The sequence below is a fragment of the Equus asinus genome, chromosome 6 (genome assembly GCF_041296235.1).
Source record: "Equus asinus isolate D_3611 breed Donkey chromosome 6, EquAss-T2T_v2, whole genome shotgun sequence".
Classification (NCBI taxonomy): domain Eukaryota; kingdom Metazoa; phylum Chordata; class Mammalia; order Perissodactyla; family Equidae; genus Equus; species Equus asinus.
The window spans coordinates 43,505,307-43,522,272 of record NC_091795.1 but is presented as its reverse complement, the minus strand read 5'-3'; the positions used below and the strand labels follow the sequence as shown (position 1 = coordinate 43,522,272).

Sequence of the window (16,966 nt, the reverse complement as noted above, 5' to 3'; positions counted from 1 at the left end):
TGTGCCCATTTTCCTCTCCTTTATATGTGGGACGCCTGCCACAGCATGGTTTGATAAGGTGGGTAAGTCTGTACCTGGGATCTGAACTGGTGAACCCCGGGCCACTGAAGCAGAGCATGTGAAGTTAACTGCTGCGCCACCAGGCTGGCCTGTGCCCAAATTCTTTATAATCATTTGTAATGGCTGCTGGATAGTCTACCAAGTGGCTTTATCATGCTTCATTTAAGTATCCTAAGTGGTTGGCCCTTTAGTTGTTTGTAATTTTTCAGTATTATAAATAACCATAAAATGAGCATCTCTGAACAAAATGCTTTTCCTATACCAAGGATTATTTTCTTAAAAAAGATTATTTAGAAGTGGAACTACTGGGGCTGGCCTGGTGGTATAGTGGTTAAGTTCATGTGCACCACTTTGGTGGCCTGGGGTTTGCCAGTTCGGATCCTGGGCTTGAAGCTAGCACTGCTGGTCAAGCCATGCTGTGGAGGTATCCCACATAAAATAGAGGAAGACTGGCACAGATGTTAGCTCAGCAACAATCTTCCTCAAGCAAAAAGAGGAAGACTGGCAACAGATATTAGCTCAGGGCCAATCTTCCTCAAAAAAAGAAAATTTTTCTTGAATTTCAAGTTTTTGTAGGAAAGACCAATAAGTAAAATTTAATAACAATTTCTGCTCTACATTGCTGCCAGAATTACCTCTCAAAAACACAGAAATTACCATGTCACTTTGTTTCTCTATCTTTCTCCAACTTCCCAGCACCAAAACGCCTGTCATGACCACCTGACCCCCTCCAGCAATACTCCCTATGGGTAGGAACATTTTTTTTTTTTTTTTTTTTTTTAAAGATTTTATTTTTTCCTTTTTCTCCCCAAAGCCCCCCGGTACATAGTTGTGTATTCTTCGTTGTGGGTTCCTCTAGTTGTGGCATGTGGGACGCTGCCTCAGCGTGGTCTGACGAGCAGTGCCATGTCCGCGCCCAGGATTCGAACCGACGAAACACTGGGCCGCCTGCAGCAGAGCGCGCGAACTTAACCACTCGGCCACGGGGCCAGCCCCTGGGTAGGAACATTTTTAAGGCTCTTAACAGATACTGCAAATTACTTTTACAAATGGTTATAGCAACTTACACGACACTAGCCATGCTGAAGAGCCCTGATTCACCTCTGCCTATGGTTGCGTCATTTAAAAAATATTTGCTAATTTGGTAGCAAAAAGTGCCTTGTTTTAATTTTGCATTTCTAAAATGTTTGCAGTCCTCTGTTCACGAGTGAGTCTGGAGTTTGTCCCACACGTGTGGACCAGATAATATTTCCCTTTTGTGTAGAGTCTAGGTCTGTTGACACATCTACTAGGGCACTTCAGCATTTCATATTGATTTATATGAGTCTTTGACGCTAGTACTATGTGATTTGAAAACGAAAAAAATATATATATATGGTGCCACATGCTGAAAATGCAAGTATATTCCTAAATTAGTGCAAATAACAATAATTAACCATTGTCACAAGTCTTTTTTAAAACACACTATGGATGAAAACTTCATAACACTGTCCTAAGATAGATTAAGGTCTAAGACTACTCTGAGTGTTTAGGGGATAAACAAACACACACAAGAATAAAAGTGGAGCCTGCTTGGATCTTATTCTTGGCCAGCAGAACCAATGCTTAGCTTGACCTGACAAAGAATCATCAATGGAGGGTAAAACTTTTTTCAGGAAAAAACCCATAAAAAGTCTTTCATGTAATGGCTGAGATTCAGTGAAACACATAATACACAGTAAAATAATGTCTCAAGATAACACCACCAAACAAATAAGCAAACCAAGAAACCAAACAGCATCTCACCAGATCCCTCATCCTTTTTCCTCTTCTTTGGCTTTGAGGCCGTTGACTCACAAGCTGATACTGTTGATTCTGAGTGGCAACTTAACTGGGGCACAATCATCTCTTTAAGACCTAAAATATAACAGAGTTCTGAATTATTAACACTATCCAGGAGTAAGTATGGGCCCCTACCTAGAGAAAAATTAATTTATAAAAATCCAAATCCCCAAAACAAATTATGGAGCAACTGCCTGAGTTAAAATAAGTTCCTTTAAAGAACTCCCTAAAACATGTTTTTGTTGATAGACCGTTAACTTGATGGAAGGCTCTACAGAGAAATGTAAAGCTAAAAAGTCGGGAGCTGCTGCCAACTAAAGACCAGTAAGAAATGAAAATAAAAGCATTTACAAGATAAAAGTATGTTAACAACAAAAGTCTTGATCTAGAAACTTTTAAAGGTCTTTTGAGCAAGGTACTGGTTTCCCCCATCTTCAAAGATAAGAAACAAGCACGTGGGGCGGCCCTGTGGCTGAGTGGTTAAATTCGCATGCTGTGCTTGGGCCCAGGGTTTTGCTGGTTCGGATCCTGGTCATGGACCCAGTGCTGCTCATCAGGCCATGCTGAGGCAGCATCCCACATAGCACAACCAGAAGGACCTACAACTAGAATACACAACCATGTACTGGGGGGCTTTGGGGAGAAGAAGGAAAAAAAAAAAAGAAGATTGGCAACAGATGTTAGCTCAGGTGCCAATCTTTAAAAAAAAAAAAAAAGAGGGGGCCACCCCAGTGGCACAGCGGTTAAGTTTGCACATTCTACTTTGGTGGCCAGGGTTCGCCAGTTCAGATCCTGGGTGTGGACCTATGCACCGCTTGTCAGGCCCTGCTGTGGCAGGCGTCCCACATACAAAGTAGAGGAAGATGGGCACAGATGTTAGCTCAGGGCTAATTTTCCTGAAGAAAAAAAAAAAAAGAATAAAAAGAAAAAAAACCAGCAAGCAAGCCAAAATAAAAGGGATTTTTTGGTTCTTTGTTTTTATTAACACGGGGCATCCATGGAAGAGTAAAAAAAATCAAAGCAAAGCTAACTTTGCTAGATTCATCATCTCAATGAAAATACCCGAGTTTCTTGATCGTTAATTTCAACCAACCAACCAACCAACTTTTATCCAAGTGTGCTGACTGGGATTAAAAGAAGGAATGCTTTTCACTTGAATTATCTAGCAACTGCTTCTGAGGGCTGCTAGGACAATCTCCAAATGCCATCAGTGGAACTCTTTCATTGCCATTTTAGAAAAACAGACTAAGTGTGTCAACCATACCACCTACCGCTGGAATCAAAATTTAGGAAGTCTGAGAACTCCTGCGCCAATGTCTCGTCGCTGGCAAAGGCACAGATGCAAGCGAAGAAATGAATGCATCTCTGGGCTGCCTCCTCCTTGGAGGCATTCGACTTGTGTGATTTCAGAGTCTGGCATGAGCAGAAGAAACGGCGCTCGGGCGAGCTTTTGGCACTGATCTTCTGCGCAAAGGATGTATGCAAATACCCCAAACTATGCTTCTGGCTTGCCTTGCATTTCACCACCAAAATGTTTTTAGTAATCCTCTGTACCAGGGGACCTGTGGGTTCTGTGGCCAACTGCCAGATGGTCTGCTTGGTTTCTGGGGAGGCCTGCATTGCGTTCAGGACCGAGCTCTTTAGGGTCAGAGGGGTGGCTTCTGCCTGGCAGTTCACTGCCAGCTTGATGTGCTGGCACTGGTTTTCCACAACACCCTGGGTGGCAGCTTTCAGGCACGAGGGGACATAACACCGTCCAGAACTCAGCTGAGTGATGATCGTCCCATCCACCGTCTGGATTGTTGTCTCTGAGACACCTAGTTCCACAAAGCAGCGGTAGTCCGGGCCCCGGTCTCTTTGCCGCACTGAGTAGACCTGCAGATCGGAGCCTGTGATGATCTTGACAGCTTCAATACTGGGCTGCTTCCGCGCACCATAGCGGAATATGGTTCCACATGTCTTGTTCTTACAGCTCAGGCCCCGGGTTCCATTGTAGGTGCCGCATCGGGGACACTTTCTGATACCCCTCAGTGTGGCCTTCCCCAAATCAGATAAGAAAGCTGGGACTTTAGTCCTCAGAGAGTTTGGTTCCATTTTTCACAGGCCCTAGAAAAGTCAATATGCCCATCAGGACAAGCATACATTCACACACACACACAAAGTTAAAATCACTTACGATATTTAGTACAGAAAGTGAAATGTACAGAAGCTACCTGCCATTTTCAATTGCACCCTCAAACAGAACATCAATTTAAACCCTCAAAAAAAAAGTGGGAGAAAACTTTGCCTTTCATATCTCTACATATTTTTAAAAGTCCTAATGTAACAACCAAAGCATTTTTCTAGGTTCAGTCCTGTTCTATACAACAACCTAGATTAGTTACCTAACCTTTCTATGCACAGATGTTTAACTTGAGCGAGGACTGAAAATGGGAAAGATGAGTTCTCCCCCTTCCACCACTCCCCACAAAACCCAGTCCAATCCTACCTGCATCAGCTGCCAGCACATCTGGAAAACAGTGTAACCTGAATTCATAAGACCTAAGAGGTGTTTCGTTAGTTTGTGAGGATCATAGAGCACAGGCGAAGACATAATCACTTGCAGGGTAAATGATACTGCTTAACCCAATGTCTTCTGAAGTTTGAACTCTGTGGTGAAGCGATGCAGACATTCTGCCTCCCTCTTCTTGGCCAGCCAGTGGCAAAGCTCCTGCCCAGTGTCCCACAGTCAAAGAAGATTCCCAGTGCTCCCAGTGGAGGTCTTGGCAGTCTCTAAGTAAAACAAGAAAACATGTTAAAGTCATACAAAGACAGGATAACGCTTTCCTCTTAGAAATCAGATACAATAGGAATCTAAGTCTCTCACAAATATTTGAGCAATATTTGACAGAAATTTTTATGCAAGTAGTTAAGTGTTTTGTCCTTCCAGTTGCAAGAAGGTAAAACAGTGCTAACGTCATCACACAGGGAGTTGTCAGGAACCCCTAGAGCCAGGGTATGTAATTGGTCAAACCCTCAGCCTTCCTCCTAGTCATGCATTACACTGTTAGAGCGCTTTATGCTTTTCAAAGTGCATTCCCATTATTTCATTTGAACCTCACAATATTAGCATCTCATTTGAGCCAGACAACAACTGCTCTTCAGATAAAAATTAAAAAGTTAACTAACTTGCCTGAGGTCCCCCAACGAAATCAGCAATGTGGTTTCCACTAACCCACAGTGTCTGCCAAAAAGAGTATGAATCTCTGCTTTTGCTTTTCCCCTCAATATTATGAAAATTTTCAAACATATAAAAAAATACAATTATACAGTGAACTTCCATATACCCACCCACTAGATTCTATAATTAACATTTTACTATATTTGCTTTATTACATACCTATGTATCGATCCCTTTCTCCATTCATCTGTGCCCATATTCCTCTATTTTACATGTGGGATGCCTACCACAGCATGGCTTGATAAGCAGTGCATAGGTCCATGCCAGGGATCTGAACCAGCGAACCCCAGGCTGCCGAACTGGAGCACGCACACTTAACTGCTAAGCCACTGGACTGGCCCAATCCCTCTTATTTATTTATTTTTTTGAGGAAGATTAGCCCTGAGCTAATATCTGCTGCCAATCCTCCTCTTTTTGCTGAGGAAGACTTGCCCTGAGCTAACATCCATGCCCATCTTCCTCTACTTTATATGCGGGATGCCTGCCACAGCATGGCTTGACAAGCGGTCCAAACCCAGGATCCCAACCGGTGAACCCTGGGCCACCAAATTGGAAAGTGCAAACTTAAGCACTACGCCACCTGGCTGGCCCCCAATCCCTCTTGTATTTTGATGCATTTCAAAGTAAGTTGCAAGCATCAGTTCAGCATGTATATTATTAACTAAAGCTCATTTTAATGCTTTTTTTTTTTTTAAAGGGAATCTGCTTGCGATTTTGAAACAGGCTGTGAGCACTGCTTTTCCCCCCGATCCCAAGGATGGTCTCAACAAAATATTTTCCCTTCACATTTTCTATAGTCCATTGATTAAAAAACTGGAAAGTACAGATAAGAATAGCCCAGGAATGCCCATCTTTTCAGTGGTGCTGTGAACTAATCCCCAACTGTAATATTCACTAAGTGAATAAAGCTTTGTGACGTATGATCTACAGCAGGCTTTCTCCACCTTGGCACTACTGACACTGGGGGCTGAATCATTCTTTGTTCTGGGGGCTGTCCCATGCATTGCAGGATGCTAGCAGCATCCCTGGTCTCTACCTATTAGATGCCAGTAGCAGTCCATCCCTCCTCCCCAAGTTGTGAAAAAACAAAAATGTCTCCAGCTATTGCTCAATGTCCTCTGGGGGCAAAATCACTCCAGTTAAAAACCACTGATCTAGAGGCATTAGCCTGTTTACACATTTTCCTCCCAGCTCAATGAGCTTCTCTGGTAGGCATTCCCATTCAGCCAAACGTGTTCTTAGAAGACCATGTTGTTCCAAAGTCAAAAGATGGCAAAATTAGTTTTCGCCCTTTACCATCAATTATTTCCGTGACCGAGTCTTTTAACTTCCGAGCTCAGGTTTTTTATCATTTGCATAATGGAAAAAATATATATACACACACACACAGACACGCACACAATTATATATGAAAGAGCTTAGCAAAAAATTAATCAATTAAAAAAATTATGTTGATGATGCTGATTTAACTTATCATTAAAGTGAGAAAAAAGAAGAACTTCTGCTCCTTAAGTGAGGAATTGCTTTGCCAGTTGTGGTGAAGCCCTACGGCGCCGGAGGTCAGCATCCTCACGGGCATGCCACTCTTTCCTCTTAGGTTTTCTTTTACTTTTTTAATTATGTTCTGTAGCGGGCAACTTGTTACTATCTTTCAAAATTACAAAGGCATATTTCCTTCTTAAAAAAACTTTTAATTTTGGAATTGAGATTTACAGAAAAGGTACACAGATAGTACAGAGTTCCTACATGCCATTCACCCAGCTTCCCCAAACGTTAACATCTCAAGTAACCATGGGACATTTGTCAAAACTAAGGTTTTAATATTGGTACAATACTATGAACTCTACTACAGACTTTATTTGGATTTCACCAGTTTTTCCACTAGTGCCCTTCTTTAAGAATACATTTTTTATTTTAGAATAATTTTAGATTTTCAGAAAAGTTGCAAAGATAGAATAGAGAGTTCCCAGATACCTCTCACCCAGTTTCCCCCAGTGTTAACATCATATACCACTGGGGGACAGCTGTCAAAACTAAGAAACCAACCTTGGTAGGTCATTACTAACTAAACTCCAGATTCCATCCCCTTTCTGTTCCGGGTCCCAATCCAAGATGCCACGCTGCATTTATTCCTCGTCTCCTTAGTCTTCTCAGATCTATGAGTTTGTCTTTCCCTGTTTTTCAGAATCTTGACAATTTTGGTCAGGTATTTTATAGAATGTCCCTCAATCTGGGCTTGTCTGATGTTTTCTCTGCATATTCCTTTAGACCCAGAAATTCCACTAATAAGAATTTATCTTACATACATACTCCCACATGTAAAATGAGGGACATATAAGGCTATTCACTGACGCATTTTAGTCACAGCAAAACATGAGAAACAACCTAATGTCCATCAAAAAGTAACTGGTTAAATTAGTTATGGCATATCCTTATAACGGAATACTTAAAAAAATACTTTTACAGCTATTTTAAAAAAGATTGAGGAAGTTCTTTATGTATTGGTCTTTAAGATCTTTAAGAAATATTAAGTGGAAAAGCAAGGTGTAAAACAGCATGTATAATATGTTGTCAACTGTGTATAAAAAGAAGGGGAAAACTATATATATTTATATATATATTTATATTACTTTGTAATTGAAATACAAATTTTTTTTTAGATGTGCACAATTGTCTCACCCACCACTTTTATTTGTTTATTTTTTTGGTGAGGAAAACTGGCCCTGAGCTAACATCTGTTACCAATCTTCCTCTTTTTTTTTGCTTGAGGAAAATTGTCCCTGAGCTAACAGTCTTCCTCTATTCTGTATGTGGGACACCACCACAGCATGGCTTGACAAGCACTATGTAGGTCCGTGCCTGGGATCTGAACCTGCAAACCCTGGGCTGCTGAAGCAGAGCATGCGAACTTAACCATTACACACCGGGTAGGCCCTGAAATACAAATATTTTTTAAAAATCTCCAAAAGAGTAATCTAATAAGTGTAGTTACCTTATTGGCAAACAGAGGACAAGTGTGGGAGGGAAACTTTTTACCACATACATTTTATAGTTTAATTTTAAAAAAATAATACAGTCACCTTACAAAATTATAATGCAAAAGCAGACTAAAAAGCTAAAGACCCCTTTCAGTCCCATTCCTACCACCACCACCATCCCGATATCCCACCCCCGCCACCCGGCACACCAGATCCCCACTCCTCAAAAGTAACTACAGTTAACAGGCTGGCGTATATCCAGCAGGTTATTTTCTTTACGTTTATAAATAAACAAATACATGCACAGAAGTAGGTTTTTGTTTTTAGAAAAACGGAATCAGACACATTGCTCTGAAGTTTGCTTTTGTCACTGAACATTTTATCATAGATTTCTTTCCATGTCAGCACACCTTTTTAAATGGTTGTACGATAATCTGTAGTGTGAATATACCATAGTGTAACTACCTCTACCAGTGTGTTCTTAGTTCTAGACAATGCTGCAAGGAACATCCTCAATATTTATCTTAATGCATAGATGTAATCATTTCAGTAGAATAGATTCTGAACATTGCTTCTAGTTTTCTTAATTTATTTGGGGGGGCTGGTCCAGTGGCATAGCGGTTATGTTTGCGCACTCTGCTTCGGTGGCCTGGGATTCACAGTTTTGGATCTCGGGCACGAACCTACAAACTGCTCATCAAGCCAGGCTGTGGCAGCATCCTAGATACAGGAAGACTGGCACAGAAGTTAGCTCAGCCACAATCTTTCCCAAGCAAAAAGAGGAAGATTGGCAACAGACGTTAGCTCAGGGCCAATCTTCTTCACACACACACACAAAATAATAATAAATAAATAAATAAATGAAGGGAATTTTAAAACATTTAATTTTAGAGGATATCAGAGTGAAGATGGCCTAAATAACACAAAACCCAGAATCCACAAAATATTGATTAAATTTTTCCTGGGTATATAATTTTTTTTTTAAAAAAACAGCTTTATTAAGATATACATCACAAACCATAGAATTCACTCATTTTAAGTGTATGATTCAACGACATTTATGAAGTCTATAGAGCTGGGTATCCATCCCTACAATCCAGTTTTAGAACACTTCCAATCATCCCCAAAAGATCTCTCTTGCTGTTTGCAGCTCGTCACCATTCCCACCCCGAGGCAATCACTAATCTGCTTTCTGTCTCCATAGATTTATCTTTCCTGGACATTTTATACAGGTGGACTCATACAATAAGTGGCCTTTTATGTCTGGCTTCTTTCACTCAACATGATGTTTTCAAAGTTCAGCACACTGCAGCACGTATCAGTACTTCATCCCTGTACACCGCCGAGCATCATTTTGTTTATCCATTCACCCATCTGACAGACACTGAATTGTTTACAATCTTTGGCTATTACAAACAGTGCTGCTGAGAACACTGACACGGCAAATTTTTGTGTAGACAAATGTCTTCATTTCTCCTGGGCAGATACCTAGAAGTCGAATTGCTGGGTCATATGGTAAGTTTATGTTTAATTTTTAAAGAAAATGTCAAAACCGTTGTCCAAAGTGGCCGTACCATTTTACATTCACACCAGCAACATAAAAGCGTTCCTGTTTCTTCACTTCCTGGCCAACATGTATTACAGTCTTCTTGATTACAGCCTTTTGATTACAGTGGGTGTGAGTGGTATCTCACTGTGGTTTTTTTGTTTGTTTGCTTTTTTTTTGTTTTGTTAGTTTTTTTTTTAAAGATTTAATTTTTCCTTTTTCTCCCCAAAGCACCCCCAGTACATAGTTGTATATTTTTAGTCGTGAGTCCTTCTCGTTGTGGCACATGGGATGCCACCTCAGCATGGCTTGAGGAGCGGTGCCATGTCCGTGCCCAGAATCCGAACTAGCAAAACCCTGGGCCACCAAAGTGGAGCACGTGAACCTAACCACTGGGCCCTGGGGCCGGGCCCATATCTTGAATTTTGATAGAGATTGCATTGTATCTGTAGATCAACTTGGGGAGTAGTGCCATCGTAGCAATATTAAATCTTCTAGTCCATGAACATGGACTATCTTCCTATCTTTAGATCTTTAATTTCTTTCAATGACGTTTTGTAGCTTTCAGTGTACAAGTCTTACACAACTTTTGTTGCTCAGTTTATTTTCTAAGTGTTTGGACTTAGTTTATGGTGCTTTTCTCTATGCAGGAAGTGTTCATTTTCATTTTAATCAAGCATAATTGGTCTTAATTTTAAAATGGGCAAAATATTTGAATAACTGTTTCCCCAAAGAGATAAGCAGATGTCTAAATAGGCATATGAAATGTTGCTTAACATCATTATTCACTAGGGAAATGCAAGTTAAAACCACAGTGAGTTACCAAGCCAGCCCTGATGGCCTACTGGTTAAAGTTCAGCGTTCTCACCACTCTGGCACCCCGGGGGTTGTTTTCAGGTTGCGGAACACCACCATCTGTCTGTGAGCAGCCATGCTGTGACGGTGGTACACATGGAAGAACTAGAAGGACTTACAGCTAGGATATACAACCATGCACGGGGGCTTTGGGAGGAAAAGAAAAAAGAGGAAGATTGGCAACAGATGTCATTAGGCCATGCTGAGGCAGTATCCCGCATGCCACAACCAGAAGGATCCACAAGTAAAATATTCAACTACGTACGGGGGGAATTTGGGGAGAAAGAGCAGGAAAAAAAAAAAAAGGAAGATAGACTGGCAACAGTTGTTAGCTCAGATGCTAATCTTTAAATAAAAAAAAAATTTCTAGATAACTTTTTGCAGAAATTGACAAGATGATCCTAAAATTCATATGGAAATGTAAAGGACCTGGAAAAGCCAGAACAATCTTGAGAAAGAAGAACAAAGTAGAAGGACTCACAGTTCCTGATTTCAAAACTTACTATAAAGCTACAGTAATTAAGAAAATGTGGACAGAGAAGGACAAATACTGTGTGATACCACTTCTATGTGGAATCTAAAAAAGTGGAACTCATAGACACAGAGAATAGAATGGTGGTTGGTAGGGGTCGGGAGGTGAGAGAAATGGGGAGATGTTGGTGAGAGGCTACAAGCTTCCAGTTATAAGATTAAGTTCTGGAGATCTAATTTACAGCATGGTGATTATAGTTAATAATACTGTATGATATACTTGAAAGTTGTTAAGAGAGTAAATCTTAAATGTTCTCACCACAAAAAAGAAATGGTAATTATGTGACGTGATGGCTTGTTAGCTAATGCTAGGGTGGTAATCATTTTGCAATATATAAATATATCAAATCTACATGTTGTACACCTTAAACTTACACAATGTTATAGGTCAATTATATCTCAATAAAGCTGGGCAGGGGAAAAGGACAATGTGGTACTGGAATAAGGACAGACATACAGATCAATGGAAAAAATAGAGAGTTCAGAAACAAACTGTCACATTTACAGTCAACTGATTTTTGACAAGGATGCCAAGATCATTCAATGGGGAAAGAACAGTCTTTTCAACAAATCATGCGGGGACAACTGAACATCCACTTGCAAAAGAGTGAAGCTGGACCTCTACCTCATACTGTATACAAAAATTAACTCAAAATGGATCATAGACATAAATGTAAGAGCTAAAACCATAAAACTCTTAGAAGAAAACATAGGAGTAAATCTTTGTGACCTTGGATTAGGCAATGGTTTCTTCGATATTATACTAAAAGCATAAGTGACAAAAGATAAAAATAGACAAATTGGGTTTCATCAAAATTAAGACATCTGTGCTTCTAAGGTCACCATCAAGAAAGTGAAAAGATGGGGGCAAGCCCTGAGGCCAAGCGGTTAAGTTCTTGTGCTCTGCCTCAGCAGTGTGGGGTTCATCAGTTCAGATCCTGGGTGTGGACCTACACACCTCTCAGCAAGCCATGCTGTGGTGGCATCCCACACAGAAGAACTAGAATGACTTACAACTATGATATACAACTATGCACAGGGGCTTTAGGGAGAGAGAAAAAAAGAGGAAGATTGGCAACAGATGTTAGCTCAGGGCCAGTCTTCCTCACCACAGAGGGGGAAAAAGAATTCTACACTTAAAAAAAAAAAAGAAAGTGAAAAGATAACTGACAGAATGGAAGAAAATAGTTGCAAATCATACTTAGGATACGGGACTTGTATCCAGAATATAGAAAGAACACTTACAACTCAACAATAAAAAGACAAATAACCCAATTAAAAAGTGAGCAAAGGATCTGAATAGATATTTCTTCAAAGAAGGTATATAAATAGCTAATAAGCACATGAAAAGATGTTCAACATCATGTCATTAAGGACATGCAAATCAAAATCACACCAAGGGGGGCTGGCCCAGTGGCAGAGAGGTTAAGTTTGTGTGCTCTGCTTCAGAGGCCCAGGGTTCACCAGTTTGGATCCTAGGCAGACCCATGTACTGCTTATCAAACCATGCTGTGGCAGGTGTCTCATATATAAAATAGACAAAGATGGGCATGGGTGTTAGCTCAGAGCCAATCTTCCTCAGCAAAAAGAGGAGGATTGGCAGTGGATGTTAGCTCATGGCTGGTCTTCCTCAAAAAAAAATAAAATAAAAACAAATAAAAGTAATATTAAAATAAAACACCAAGGTGCTACTTCATAGCCACTAAGATGACTAAAAAAGACAGATGATAACAAGTGTTGGCATGGATGTAGAAAGACTGGAACCCTGATACATCATTGATGGTACTGTAAAATGTTGCAGCCATTTTGGAAAATTGACAGCTCCTCAAAATGTTAAAAAGAGTTACCACATGGGGGGCTGGCCCTGTGGCCGAGTGGTTAGGTTCGCGTGCTCCGCTGCAGGCGGCCCAGTGTTTCATTGGTTCAAATCCTGGGCGCGGACATGGCACTGCTCATCGGACCACACTGCGGCGGCGTCCCACATGCCACAGCTAGAAAGACCAACAACGAAGAATATACAACTATGTGCTGGGGGGTTTTAGGGAGAAAAAGGAAAAAAATAAATAAAAATCTTAAAAAAAAAAGTTACCATATGACTATCAAGAGAATAGAAAACATATAAAAGTTTGTACATGAATGTTCATAGTAGTGTAATTCATAATAGCCAGAAAGTAGAATCAATCCATTTGATTTATCATCAGTTGTTCAACTGATGAATGGATAAACAAAAGGTAGTATATCTATACAATGGAACATTATTTGGCTACAAAAGGGAATGAAGTTTTGATACATGCTACAACATGGAAAAATAAACCTTGAAATATCATGTTAAGTGAAAGAAGCCAGACACAAAAAGGTCACACATTGTATGATTCCATTTATTTTTATTTATTTATTTATTTTTTGAGGAAGATCAACCCTGAGCTAACCACTGCCAATCCTCCTCTTTTTGCTGAGGAAGACTGGCCCTGAGCTAACATCTATGCCCATCTTCCTGTACTTTATATGTGGGACGCCTGCCACAGCATGGCTTTTTGCTAAGTGGTGCCATGTCTGCACCCGGGATCCAAACAGGCGAACCCTAGGCTGCTGAAGCGGGAACACGTGAACTTAACCGCTGTGCCACTGGGCTGGCCCCATGTATGATTCCATTTAAGTGAAATATCCAGAATAGGCTAATGCACAGACACAGAAAGTAGATTAGTGGTTACCAGGGACCAAGGAGTCACAGCTAAGGAGTGTGAGGTTTCTGTTCGGGGTGATGAAAACTTGTACAATTCTATGAATATACTAAAATCACTGAATTGCAACAATTTAGAAGTGGATTTTATGTTACGCGAATTATATTTCAATAAAGCTGTTACTAAAAATAGAGAAAAAATATTTGGAATGTAAATGCCAAAGGGCTAATTTCCTAAAATGAATTTTTACACAAAAATAATAAAAAGAAACAAACTCACTAGAAAAATGGGCAAAGGACATGAAAGGACAGCTTGCGAAAAAGAAAAAAGAAAAATGACTTTAGAAGTGCGAAACATCCTCACAACAAGCAAGAGGCAAATGAAAACAAGACAATACTTTGGCAAAGTGATAAAAAGATAAATGTTATCATCATGTTCATGAGAAGGTGGAAAAATAGGCACTCTACATTGTTGGTAGGACTATAAGCTGCAACATGCTCTCTGAAGGAATGTAAATGAAATAAATGTAAAAGACACTTTGACTTGGCAATTCCACTTTTGAGGTTGCATGAGTTATACTCTCACATGTACACAAAGTATGTACAGGAGTACTCGACGCAAGGTAGTCCACAATTGTACAAGAATGGAAACGGTCTAAGAGCTGACTAAATAAATCATGGCGTAACCATACAATATGCCACTATAAAGCCATGAAAAAGAACCAGACAGACCCATATGTACTGATAAGGAACAAATATCAAGATAGACTGTGGAAAAAAGGTGTAGTATTTCATGTATAATATGATAGTCTTGGTTTAAAAAAGACAAGACAGGGGAGATATATATACACACACACAAACATAGAATATTTCTATTGCCTCAGAAGTGACTTGGGAAATAGAAAGTGGGAGGGACACTTCCGTTGCACTGTTTTGTATTATTTGAATTTTAATCGTGTATCTAGTACTAGTATCACTAATGACAGACTCCATATTCAAAGCATATACAAACAAGTAACACAACCTGTAAAGAACCTCTATCTAACTCCTGCCCATCAAAAGTACTCCCCTTGTCGGCGAGTTCACAAAGCCTCCTCAGCAAGAGCGTGTAAAGAGACTGGTACTGGAAGAGTTAACCGACGAACCCTCCCTGGAACTGCTGGGTTTCCATCCAGGTACTATTTGCCTGTAGAGCTATATACACAGTGTGGTGGATGCTGTTTAATACTTGGGAAGCACAGGAAGTGGAGAACGAATGATCACCATGAGTAAGACATAAAACTTGCTAACGTTTATTGAGTACACTCCATATTAAGCCCTTCCCGTGCATTTACTCATGTATTGCTCACCACGATCCTGTGAAGTAGCTACTATTTTACCCATCTTAGAGATGAAGAAACTGGCTCAGAGGAAGCAGTGATCTGATGAATATCTCACAGTCACTGGGTATCTAACGTGAGTTTGGAATCTACTGGATTCCTTGTCAAACCACAGGGAAGGGAAGGGAAAAGTCCAGAAGCCAGGCCTCCCGAGTCCTGGCCCAGGGTGCTGCCATCAGCCTCGCGCTGTTTCTGAGAAGCAGAGAATGGCCGCCAGGGCCCTGCAGCCACGCGTCCGGGTACCGGGCCTGCGGGACGCACCCCGCCCGCCCCGCTTCCGGGATCCGCCCCGCCCCTGGAAGCACCACCGAGGACCTGCTTCCCGGCATCCTCCCCGCGCGCCCACTCACTTCCGGTCCTAAGTAGGCCCAGGCAGAAGCATCACCTGGCCGGCACCCTGCTGCTTGGACACGCTCTCCGTTGGGATCCTCAACTCTCCGCCCTTATCCTACCGCCGTCTCCACCCTCTGTCAACACGGCCCGCTTACCTGCCTTGCGCCCCCCCGCGGCCCCAGGGCCCCACGCTGACGACCGCCCTCACCTCCTCTCTCTTCGCCTGCCGGGCCCTTTTACAAACGCGGCCAAACTGTTCGCTGTAACAACAGCCGCTATTGGTCGGGGCCGCCCACGTGCGGCAAGGGCCCGCCCCGCTCAGCTCGTGTTGTCTGCTGGGAGTTGTAGTTCCTTCTTCCGGGAGGCCTTTGAGAGTTGCTGCGGAATCTGGTGGGGGAATCTGCGCCTACCTGGTGGGTGGAACGGTCGGGTTCTTCTCTGGGGCTGGCGTGCTTCTGGCTGGTACGCAAGGCACCGACACAGCTCTAGGGCTGGTCACGACTGCTTCACGCCTGGGAGAGTCGTGTTTCTGAGAGTTCCATTAGTAATTGATGCAAAAATCGCCTGAGATTTTCTAGTTAGTAGCAGATGTCGGCTGCGATTTATTGTTTTGTCAAGGGAGGTCTTGTCCACCGCAGTATTTGCTGTTTCTGTAACTTGTGGGATTATATCAAGTTATCTTTTTCTCCCTTCACTACACTCTGACATGTTACTTGAACGTTTTCCCTTAGTTGAAATCGGCTTCCTGTGTGTCCTACCTAGTTCTGGTCCTTGGAGTTGTTGGGGCCCAGGGCAGGCAACCCCAAAATATCCCACAATAGCATATTGATTTTGAATTCAAGTTGCTTGTCTCTGTTCCCCCGAAAGCAGGAAATAAATCTCCCGCGTGAAAGGCGCTCTCCCTGCGTCCTGATCCCCAGAGCCAGGGGACTCAGGGCCAGAAGCCCGCAGAAACAAACCTTGCTAATTGACTACCTCAAGTCGAAACTCTGCTTAAATTCCTCACTATTTATGTCCCTCAAATCTGTTTCTTTGTCCTGTCATTCCTCACAAATTTATTCTCTTTGCGTAAAAGATATATATATACTGCTGCTTTGTTCACTCTCCGAGCATCGTTTTTAATGGTCTCTAATACAAACGTATTAAACTGGATTTTTTTCTCCTGTTAAGCTGGTCTTGTGTCAGTTTTATTATAGTCCAGCCATAAGAACACAAGAAGGGAAGAAAACGGATTTTTTCCCCTGTCCTGACAGAATCACACAGAATAAACTGAAATGCTCTTTGATCACGAGTGAAGAAAGCTCCAGAGTCCACTGTGTTAAGGGTGAGGCTTGTGTGTAGTGGAAAACTCGGGCATGAGATTTCCTGTACCTTTGGCCCTGGTCCTGCTACTTACTTAAGGTGGCGCTGTGGGCAGATTGCCTGAGTCTTCTCAACTATTAGTAAGAGAAATGATCCTTTCCAAGATTGAGGTGTGTAATATCGTTTCTTAAACTGGAGGAAGGGAGAGAAGGGCACACTTTGTTCCAGGAGATTTTCTAATTTTGTCTTTCCATTTTGACT

General features: G+C 41.6%; 1 protein-coding gene across 3 annotated transcripts in view; it reads right to left on the bottom strand.

Annotated features, from left to right (window-relative positions):
• Positions 1-15,716, bottom strand: part of C6H2orf42 (chromosome 6 C2orf42 homolog) — a 36,574-nt gene extending 20,858 nt beyond the window's left edge. Inside the window, exons 1-4 of one of the 3 annotated variants that reach the window (XM_014836699.3) lie at positions 15,612-15,716; positions 4,370-4,653; positions 3,153-3,987; positions 1,846-1,956 (exon numbers count right to left, since the gene is read on the bottom strand). In XM_014836699.3, the coding sequence (XP_014692185.3) occupies positions 1,846-1,956; positions 3,153-3,975 (934 nt within the window). In that variant the 5' untranslated portion in view covers positions 3,976-3,987; positions 4,370-4,653; positions 15,612-15,716. Of the gene's footprint in view, positions 1-1,845; positions 1,957-3,152; positions 3,988-4,369; positions 4,654-15,420 lie in introns of all 3 variants that reach the window. The other 2 variants (XM_014836700.3, XM_014836698.3) reach the window with 2 other exon arrangements.
• Between the last annotated feature and the right edge of the window lie 1,250 nt (positions 15,717-16,966).